Genomic DNA, 11,235 nt, shown 5'->3' with positions numbered 1-11,235 from the left:
AGCATGTCCACAGTGTTGAGTTATATCCAGGCTAACTGCTCTAAAACATCATATAGGAGAATCAACTCACTTGAGTTTAATTCAAAATAACATTTCTATATTATTCAGACTGATTTAGAACATTTTGAATTCTGAAGTCTTTTGACTTCATGAGATGAATCATTGCTTTTCTGAGTAACAAGATACTGAAGCAGGCTTCCCAGCATTGATTGTATTGAGAATTTTTGGCCTAATTTGAAGAATGTGGCAGAAACAAACAATTTTTTTGCAGAACGTGTTTAGAAAAACTGAGTTTCTTTCTTTCACAATAACGAACCATGAAGATTATACTTAATCCTATCAGTGCACATGATCTATGTCGATCTTAGACACTGACTTTGTGCTTACTGTTGGAACAGGGATGGCTATAAATAGCTCCTTTGTAACTAAGCACGATTACCGCAGACTGAGTAAAAGTAAGTAGAGAGCAAATCTGTCCTTGCAAAAAAGAACAGTTTCATGTAAATTTATTGAACTTGTTTTCTCAGTTAACAAGTTAAACACACACACATCCATTAAACTGGCACAGCATGTAAAATTGGTGTGGGATGAACCAATCCGACACTTTACATTTTTGTAAAGATAGGGAGCTTCTGAGACACTCCATTTCTGTACATTTGGGCTCCGAGGAGCCAGACTTTTTTTGTTGTCTTAAACTGCGATCCTGAACAATAGTTCTTCAGGCTTTCGGAAGTTTTTCTTTGGACATTGGCTGCTTATTCACTCAATTTCAATCCAGTCCTCGTACCCGATAATTTTCAGCGGAATGCGTTTTTTTGTTTGTTTGTTAGTTACGCCACTAAACACCGACCAGTGACTCATTCCAGAATAAAAAAAGGCACCTGAACTCAAGGGATGTACCAGTGTTGTGTCCACACATGACGTACAACAAAGAACCAATTTCAAATTGTATATATTTCGACACTTACAAGCAGCGTGTAACAAGTACATGTTTGTTCCCATTTCTTTAGTTGCATATATGAAAAATGCCCAACAGTTTGACAGACATTAAAATAGTATTTTTGCATCAACTAGGTCATTCCCAAAGGCCTGTTAACAGAAAACTTGGCATATGTCAGCATGTGTCCTTAAAAAAAAAGAAGAAAAAAAGAGTAAACTGGATGAGTGGGGGACAAAAGGAAGTGTCAGGCCTAAAATAAAACAAACATCTAAAAGCAATGCCCTTAAAAGCTTTGAGAAAACCTGACAAAGGACCTGAGAGATGCATCTGGCCCATCACAAATAGTCTCCGTGGAAAGATGGCTGTCAAGAAGCCATCCTTAAGGAGGGGAAAACGGGAAGAAAAGGCAGAGGTATGTCAAATGACACAAGAATTGGACTGAAAATAAGTGGCGACTCTTTATGGAGGGATGAATCCTCCCCAGACTTAATCATCACTGAGTCAGTGTGCGATCATCGAGACAGAGGCAGCCAACATCCAAAGAAGAGCTTTGCAATTTCCTTCAAGACGCCTGAAGAACTATTCCTGAAGACTACTGACTATCAAGCACGTTAGAAAAGTATCAACTCTGTTTTTATATACTGGATTTACAGTTATATTTGCACCCATACGATGTTTTCCTGGCAATATATGAAGAAATCTGGACAGTCCCGAAGACATTTCTGTGACGCTGTGGGGGTTATTTTACCCTCTCTGACCAAAAAAGAAAGCTCTTAATAAGCCGAGTGGGAGTCTTCATGATGAATATTAGGGTTTAGGTGACATTGGGAAAACCCCTGAAAGGCTAAACCATAAATGTTACCATTGAGGGAAAAAAAAAAACCCACTAACTGCACCAACGACCTGTAGCACAGAAACACGAGCCCTTCTGTTAATGGGTGACAAAGTGACGGATCCACAAGTGCACAAATATTGCTTGTATATTTTATTTTATGTACAGTACATGTAAAAAAAGAAACCAAAAAAAAAAAAAAAAAAGTAGCCAATAACATTGACCGACACGGGCAACAGTAGACAACCACGTTGCTCATACTTGGAAAAAATTCTGACGACCGTTTCCCCCCCCTCTCAGGCATACATGAAGACTCTCGCACCGCTTCGCAGTTCGTGTGAGGCTGTCTGGGAACTAGCTGCGCTTAACAGTCGGCCCAAAGATTATCAAAAAAAAAGGGAAAGAGAGCTTCGCACCGGCTCCTCTTTTTTAAAAAGAAAAAGAATTCAAAAAGAAAAATTCTGTCGCTGACAGGGAGCCTTATTTTTCCTCATTTCCAAACCGGCAGAAAGCAGACGAGCTGGTTGGCAAGCGTCGCAAGTGTGTGCAATCTTAGGATTCAGTTTCTAATAAAGACCGCCGTGGCCTCTCGCCTTCACTGACCCACGCCCCCCTTAATCCAACAGTACTGCTTTCGACACAAAAGTCACTAAAAGGTCGGCGGCGCTCGTCAATGCAACCGAATGCTCCGGCTTTTCTTCAGCACAATCAGCAGCTGAATTCACAGTATTCTTACAGCATGATTTATTCTTTTCTTTTTTTTTTTACCTCCCAACGTAAGTCGTAAAGCTATAACAGATAATGCATAAAGGGGCTTGGACACATTTCTTCACCCGAATTTTCTCCAGTGGAAATGTCACACGAGGATTTCTGTAGTGTTTTCTGAGAGAGAAACGGACCAAATGCAAGAATACAGTGTACACAACCATCTGTGTCTGGTGTCCCCACGATTCTTACTTTATAATAAAAACAAAAAAATTAAATAAAAGAAAAGAAAAGGTTCTTTTTCCAAAGCCACGGATAGTCAACCACATAGACTTCTCAACTCTCCTGCTGCCCATCAGGACTGTATCTCGCAATAGTGTTTCAGACAGTGAGCTTACAGCAGGCCACCAAGGTACAGATAAAGTGCTTTTTCTTAAATGTGTCGCTTTAAATAATTCAATGTAAAAATGGTTCTCAGGATAGATGAAGAGTTTTGGGCAGGAGGAGAGGGGCAGACTCCTGGAGTTGCGAATGAAAAGGAAGAGAGAGAGACGCAAAATGATTCTGGAGAGGGATAGACTTCCGTATAAATACACCCGCAAAACAAAACAAAACAAAAAAAAAATCCAACTAATGTCGCACGAGGGCTACAAGGATGGAAAACACTGTGGTCACTAAACAGGCTGGAGCAGTCACTACTGTCTCTGGATGGAGCCGTTCACATTTCATAAGATTCAGGGTAAGACTTTCGGCTGTGGTGAAAGGTCTCGTGTTTTTTTTTTTTGTTTTTTTCAGGGAGAGGAGGAGGAGGAGGAGGATGAAGGTCATCCGAAGATGAAACCGGCTCCCTGACCGGAAGAGTCGGATCTCGGCGAGGACCACGATCACGACAGCAGCACATCAGGAGGTTTTTTTGACACTTTAGTAGAAAAGGTCGACTTACTGGATCTTAACAAACCGTTTACAGAGAATAAATACATTCGGGTCCTTGTAGTGTTGCTATTCAGCTCTAGTGAAACATGATTAAACCTCGGAGAGAAAAAAAAACAAAGAAAGAAAGAAAAAAAAAAGTTTAGTTCATAGCAGACCCATGAGATGCCTGGCATTTTTTTTTCTCCTCTTTTTTCTGCTCCCTTATCCAGTCACTCCATCTTGGCGGCCATTTTTCCACCAGCCTGAAAAAAAAAAAAAAAAAAAAAAAAAAAGACGGCACATAAATAGTAGCCGTGGTAACCGCACGTACTCCCTCCTGGGCCTTGATGACAAGAGTCTGAGAATTCAGAAAAACCTCCGAGATCTCTCCTCAGTCCTCAGCTTCTACACAAGAGAGAGAGAAAAAGAGAGAAAGAGAGAGAGAGAAAAAAAACAAAAAAAGAGGGGGAAGAAGTCGGCACAAAGTAAAGACAATGAGCAAACAAGGCAGGTCACACAAGTGCAGCGGATGTGGCTCTCGACATTATCTTGCCCGTCATCTAAAGATTAGGGGGCACCGTCAAAGTGAATGTCAGCTCCTTTCCAAGCGGTTGAAAGCTCTGTTGAACTGACTGGGCGAGAAAGAAACACTTCCTTTTATGAGGCGTGGAAAAAGCACCAAATATAGGCTCGTCTTCACCCCTCGCTGTTTATTCTGACTAACCTCCTCCTGGCTGCCGAGCCCGGGACAGAGTACACAGAAGGGCTGGAAACGACCCGTCTGCCCCCTTAACATTTGACAATATTTAACGTTTCGGTCCGTGTGACCTGCCGCCGGTTCGGTGCCCCCCCCCCCCCCCCCTGAAATGCAAAGACTTCTGGGTGTTGGAGGCCCGCATTTCCATTCACGAATGCTGATATATGACATATAAGCATCTTATTTTCTAGGATTATTTCCTATATTCCCAGTGACCCAGAAGGATGAAGCAGGTATAGAAAATGGACGTATGGATAGATTTTCACAAGAGTCAGTAATTACATTCCATCTACTATCAACCAGGGTCAGCAGTTAAAATCCTTTTGCCCCGCTACCATCTCTTCTTCCATATACGGTAGTTTAACACGAGTTAAATAAGCCCTTCTTATTTAATCATCATCTCAGGGTTCATACACTTTTTCACCAACTTTTTTCCATGACTTTTCTAAAACCTTTTACTGAATTTCCATGACCAAAAGACCAATGACCAATCGCACGCGCATATTATATACATAGCCTATATTATACATATATAATATATATTTACGTATACTATAGGCTATACGCTGCCGTTATACTATGTTATACTACATTATACTACATTAATTATATTCACTTTTTTATTTATATTATTCACTTGCCTGGTGTAGGCCTTGAGTCAGAGATGAAAATGAATAGACCTATAGGAAATTAGGCCGTGAAATCATCATGAAGACCAATTTGTACTTATATATCAACATACGTATATAGCGGAGATAGATATAAACAGGGTTCATACACTATTTCATCGGGTTTTTTCTCCATTGGCACTAAAGACGCTGCTGCCCCTCTTCCCTCGTGGTGCTGCTCTGGCGACACTCTTCAGGGGAATCTGGCCACGGTTTGTCCAACATGTCCCCACATTTAAAACAAGTTGCATTCATGAAAAGTCGGGCAGGCTCAGTCTCCGAGTTGGGGCCGACGACGAACACTTGCAAGCAGCCTGAAGCTCACCTGGTTGCTGAAGGTTTTTCAGCTTTCCAGAGGAAACCGACGGCAACAGGTTCTGTCAGAGCAAATGCTGCTGTCGGACTTTACGTCTTGTTTGAAAGAATTAACAACATTAACTATAAGTCAGTATAATGCCGCCTCTTTCTTTCTGTTCACGACAGAGCTGCCTTTCAAGTGACGAAAAAAAAAAAAAGTTTCCTCTTGCGCCCGCCATAATGTTGACGTCTGAAATGACTGCACTGGCGGATTTTGACCGATGCACTACCCTAAGTCATCATAATAGCAGTTGACAAGTGATTTTTTTCCGTAGGTCAGCTTTAGAAGTGCTTAACTGACTAATACTCTTGAGCTTGAGTCATGCGTACGGATGTGTTTTTCCACATGACTAACCTGCCACCTGTACTCTGTTCCCGACTCATTTCTCACCCACGTTAGTTTTCACTGAGTCAGACTGGTCACTCGCGGTTAATCATGGAACAACTAGTCGAGGCACCGAATCCTTAAACGGAGTACGTGACTGGAGTATGGAAGTTTTTCTGTGCCATCAGAGTTTGAATACGAATTTCTAATAATTAATTTTTACAGCATCAAAATCAGACTTTGAATTTGAAAAACCAACAAAAAAAAAAAATCAATTTCTAAAAACAAAAATCAGTGGAAAAAAAATTCAACATCTAAAAATTCAGTGGAAAAAAATGAATTGAGAGGGTGCTTGCGCAAGTCTTGAAAGTCTTAATAAGTATGGAATTTTGAAGCACTGTTTTCCAGACCTTGAAAAGTCTTGAATTTTGTGTGAAAGTCTTAATAAAGTATGGAAAATAAATGTATGGTAGGATTTTACAGTATGCTCAAAGGCATTGTGAAATGAGAAATAGGAAGGTAGGCTATAAAACTATAATTTTACTAACTGATCACGTACTGTATCAGCCTAATGGGATGAGATGTGAGTGAAGAGACTGAATTCATCCATCCCTTCATTTTTTTTATAGATAGTTTTTGTGACACTTGTTTGATGTGAAATTCATGTACTTGTGATTTTCATGTTTTGAAACGTTTTCATCAGTAAAAGCATATTTTACTGTGAATAATGCATTTGTTCGTTGAATACTAGCCTATAAAAATGAACATTTCTAATAAACACAGTTGGTACAATCTCAACCAATGAAGTAGGCAGTAGGCACACAAGTTACAAGTACATAAAGTTAAGGTCTTGGGGAAAAAAAGTATCAGTTTTAAAAAAAGTCTGGAATTTTAATGTGGAAAAAGAGCGAGCACCCTGATTGAGATGAATTGAGACGGGGATCGATTGCTTCTCCCTGTTTATCCTGATGTTGAGTCTGGTTCTTTTCCCACTGAATTTTGTTTTTAGAAATTGATTTTTTTTTTTTACACTGTTGGTTTTTCAAATTCAAAGTCTGATTTTGATGCTGTAAAAATTCAATATTAGAAATTCATATTCAAACTGATGGCACAGAAAAACATCCATACTGGAGCCATCTGACAACAACTTCCTGTTTTACTTTCAGGTTCACTGAAGGCGTTTCTTTCACATGAATGTGGCAGGTATTGGTGGTGTTAGCTCTGGATGCACAAGTGTAGAGGCGAGACACAGTAAAAAAAAACAAAAAAAACTCACCTACGTGTCGCAGTGGGTGAGCAGCGATGCAATCTCTGGACCCATGTGACCCACGGCCTTGGCTGCCTCCAAGATGGCTCTCCGGTACATCCCTTTCTTCTTGCGGTTGAAACGGGACCTGAAGAGCTCTCTGAAGGGCGAAAGTTTGGCGACGGACAGCTGCGAGGTGGTGGGCGAACCGAACCACGCCACCTTGGCCTGGGGCCACTGAGCCTCGCACGTGGCCGTCTCCTGCTTGCGAGTGCCGCTGATGCTGAGCACGCGCGCGGGCCACCAGGGGAAGCCGTGGATCTTCCCCCAAACAATGTCCCCCACCGCCACGGCGTGACCCTCCTCCGTCACGCATTTCGTCATGCTGCGGGTGTGGAGGCGCACGGTGAGCGGCGGCACCGTCTTGCAGTCGTCCGGAGGGGTTACGGAGGACGAGGTGACGGAGAGGTCTTCGCCCGGTGCCAGGTCGCACAGCTCGGGCGAGGTGCCGTCAGAGCTGAAGGACTTGGACTCGTCCAGGCTGTCGCTGCTGCAGACCGACAGGCTGGAAGAATCCGCTTTCCGCTTACGGAAATTGATCAAAAGGGTGAGGTCGCTGTGGCTGCGCTCGGCCTCTTCTCCAGAACTCCCCGACCACAACTCCAGAGAGTTCTTCCCTTCGCCAGAGTCTTCGGAGTGGGGGAGACATGGCCCGGGCCCCCTTGGGCTTCGTCTCCTCGCGTCTCCCACGAGTTCCGCCTCGTACTCGACCATCGTCTCCTCGCCGTCCCTCTGAGGAGGTCTCAAGCGGATCTTTGGAGGCGGCGAGTCTTGACCCACATTTGCGAAAGGCCTGGTCAATTTCAGTTTGGGAATGGACACGGTGAGGCCGGACCTTGTGGCATCCAGAATGTGCCGCTGTTCCTTGGTGGTGTCGGCAGACGCCTTGTCATTTTCTCCCACGCCGTTCTGCACCAGCTGTTTGGGGCAGAACGGCTTGACTGAACCGTGAACCCGCGAGGGGATCTTTATAACCTCCCCCTTTCCCTGTGGAGTGCTGTATGAAATCTTTATGACAGGACTGTGGGGGATAACGTCACCTGCGGGGTACTTTTCCCCATCAGCTTCACCCCTTTTGTCCTTTCTGAGGCGCTTACTGTCCAAGCTGGCGCCATTTTCTCGTCTTTTGGTGTCCTTGGCCGCGACGAGGTCCTCTTTCCTCGACAGCTTAGACGCAGTGTCCTTAAAATCGCCCTCGTCGTCGCTCTGGAGGGTGTTCTCTTTTCTAGAAGTCTTGGTGTTGCTCATGCCATCTTTGCTGTCCTCGTCACTGTTTAACGTGTTCTTGCACTTTTCACAAAGAACCTGCCGTGGCCGCAGACGGATGGTACTCATGGTCATACGGCCAGGCTCTCGCGTCCGCCTCTTCTTTCGCTTGATTGGTCGCGGAGGGGGCTGAGGTACCCATTGGCTGTAGGTGTTGCGCACCCATAAAGGCTGAGGGAACGGGGCTCCTTCAAAATAAGGAGGATAAAGAGTCTGTCCAGCTGGAACTGGTGTGGGGACGGGGCAGGGCAGAGGTGTCGTGGGTATGTCGCTTTCAGGGAGCGTATTTTCATCCTTTGGTCTGTGCGAAGCCTGGCTGGGGGATTTGGAAACGGGATCCTCGCTCAAAATTTCCGGGATTTCACAAGGTGGTTTAGATATGGGGCAGTTCCCGAGTTTCGCTGTGAAATCAGGAAGGCAGAACAGCCCAGTCCTAAGGAGAGAGATAAAGACACAATTAATTCATCGATAATCGTGGGCGTTGTCATTTCTCAGTGCTACGTTGGTGCTCATGTAGGCCAACAGCATCTTGCTAAAGCTATGACACTGTAATGCCATGCTTTACATGTCACTCTGTAAGCCAACTTGAGGTTAGTGAGACAGAACAACAACAAAAAGACAAAAAAAAAGCCTTATTGTTTGGCCAAAAGAGCTCCAAAAGCTGTCCACAGTTAATCCTACAATGACTACACCCAGCGTAGGCTTTCTGAAACAGAAAAAAACCCTCTTTTACCATTTTTGTTCTACTAACACGAGACGACTGACACCACTCTCCCTGTCACCTGTGTGCTGAAAGTTGTTAGCGTGTGGGGGTTGGGGTCTGCTGTGCGATCCGTGCAGTTATCTGTCGATCTGCCCGAGGCTACAAAAGTAGAGCAATAGTATCACTGACTGTCTCTGGGCGATTGTACGCGCCCCGAGAGCAACCAACATGCCTAATGAAGGCCCAAATGTCAAGAAGTCTTTCAGAGGTGGCTGGCAGGAAAAAAGTAACATGGCTGTGCAGCTTTAGTCAGGAGACAGCAGACAAAGAGTCTACAGGATGCCCAGGACCCCCCCTCCCCTCCCTCCCCAACATCTGACTGAACAAAAACAATCCCATGAATCACTCGGGATTCACAGATGTAGCCAGGAGATTTCAGTTTGTTTTTGCCTCCATGTCTACTTGGGGCTCACTTGTGGCAAGATTATTAATTAGTGCACATTTGGGGAGCCCATTTTCCTCCCCAAGAGAGGCAGCTGGCAGGGATCTCTGAATAAAGTCTCTTGGTGAGGTTTGTTCCTCTCACCTTTATATATATATATATAGAAATATACGCACCCCTGAAGCTGCCAAATATTATCATTCACTGTGACTGACACGGCACAAACAGTGCAGCCTGTGACAAGGAACACACAGTGCTGGTTAGGCAAAGTACAAGGGCACACAATATGACCAGCCATGATTCACCGCTTTGCTGCCATTTCATTATGAGTGCAGTGTAACTAGATGGTGGAGATAAGCTTGTTATGAAGGAACCACAGTATGACATTTATATATATTTTTTTAAAGGTGTTTTGGTTTTTTTTTTTTAAATAGAAAACAATGACAGGAAATTAGTTTCCCTGAGTTGAAAAGGAAGAAGATGACAAATTTTGCCTCTGACGGAGGCCTGAAATATAGATCTATTGTGAGTAACCTCGAGGCCCGTCTTTTCCCTTTTGGGCGAGTTATTCTCAGGGCACCTTGGACTCTTGCATAAAGAAGGGGCAAAGCTGGTCAGATTTTGATTCTGCTTGTCTATAAATAGTGTAAAGCCAGTGGCTGTTAAGATGCACAACACTAAGAGCGACACAAGGTGTATACATGTGACAAAACAGCAAGAGGGCCAGAGAAGTAAAGATACTGATACGTGCCAAATTACACTTGGATGTTTCTCTCATTTGAACAACAGGGTTATGGTTGTTGTCAAAGAAGGGGTCTTTAAAATAAAATAAAAAAAGAGCCTACAATGCTAACAACTTATGAAAGCTTTGTTTATGTAAGAGGATCATAGTTGTGATTCATCAAATCCCAGTTTGGTCGTTTTCCCCATTGTTTCTACAGATTTGAAATGATAGGCTCAAACAGGGCCATATATCTCAAATCAGAGCCATCAAATTGAGGATTTAAAAACACAGCTGAAGAAAAACTAGTACGCACTCACTTGCATGTAAATGCATGTAAATGTGACTGATACACTGATACCCTTCAGTCAAAGCCTACTTTTTTTTTTACTGAATACGTCTTAGCTGCTCTATATTTGATGAGGCTAACAATAAGCTATAGATGAACCCAGTAACAGAAGCTGCTGTGCAGCACAAGTCATTTACAATCTCTGGAGACTGGGCTACTAATCATGGCAAAGTTATTCACCAAAGTGATATAAACACATTTCACTGTCTCGTTATGGGGTAAAATGTTAAGAGTTTTTCATTAGCCTAGCAGGCTAGCCGACAGCTACCTTGTCAGCTACAATAACCTGAGTCCCTTTTTTTTTTTTTTGAAGGCCCAGCTTGCTAGCTAGCATATAGCTAACGAGCTAACTTTGACTTAGCATCAAAGGTAGATTAGCCGTTAGCACAGTTTGGCACAAAAATCATTTCAAACAGGAATATAAAAGAAAATGACAGGAATAACACTCACTTTTTGCCGGAATCGAGTAATATCCCCGTGTAGTTCCTTTCTCGGTAGGTAAGCGTCACCACCAGCGTATCGTTAACTATATGATCGATAGTGACAGGTATCCGAGAGCCGGCCCGCAGCTCCTCGGCCGCAGCCTCCATGTTTCCCGGGGTGAATTGTCCGGCTCGGCGGTACTCGATCCCGGCCAAGGGAGCCACGGTCGCGTCGGCCCAAGATCCGTCTCCCTTCGCTAATGGAGCAGGAGGGCTACACCAGGGCATAAAATGACGCCATCACCCCCACCAAGTCAATTACAACAGTACTGCCACCGCTGACATCACGCTCGCTGTGCTACAGGAGCAAAAAAATCTCTCAAGACAAGACAAGGCCTACCCTTTCTCTGTCTCACTCTGCGCATTTGATGGCATTCATTACCGCGGAGTTTATCTCCGGAATGCCTCAGTTTATCCAACAAAGACTTATAATAGCCTTCTATCATTGCATATCTGATCAAAGTCTGATC

General features: G+C 43.8%; 1 protein-coding gene across 4 annotated transcripts; it reads right to left on the bottom strand.

The window, feature by feature from the left end:
- Positions 1 to 526: 526 nt before the first annotated feature.
- On the bottom strand, positions 527 to 11,206 carry pwwp2b (PWWP domain containing 2B). Of its 4 annotated transcripts, none has more exons than XM_075474652.1 (3): positions 10,734 to 11,206; positions 6,773 to 8,501; positions 527 to 3,794 (listed from the first exon to the last, which is right to left on the bottom strand). In XM_075474652.1, the coding sequence occupies exons 1-2, from the start codon at positions 10,991 to 10,993 to the stop codon at positions 6,773 to 6,775; spliced, it is 1,989 nt and encodes a 662-aa protein (XP_075330767.1). In that variant the 5' UTR covers positions 10,994 to 11,206; the 3' UTR covers positions 527 to 3,794. The 4 variants fall into 4 exon arrangements, with proteins under 4 accessions (XP_075330767.1, XP_075330768.1, XP_075330769.1 ...); XM_075474653.1 differs by having other exon boundaries at positions 527 to 3,791; XM_075474654.1 differs by having other exon boundaries at positions 527 to 3,652.
- Between the last annotated feature and the right edge of the window lie 29 nt (positions 11,207 to 11,235).

The sequence above is a fragment of the Odontesthes bonariensis genome, chromosome 2 (assembly GCF_027942865.1).
Source record: "Odontesthes bonariensis isolate fOdoBon6 chromosome 2, fOdoBon6.hap1, whole genome shotgun sequence".
NCBI lineage: Eukaryota > Metazoa > Chordata > Actinopteri > Atheriniformes > Atherinopsidae > Odontesthes > Odontesthes bonariensis.
Note: the sequence above shows the minus strand (reverse complement) of the source record. Positions and strands in the feature narration are given on the sequence as shown.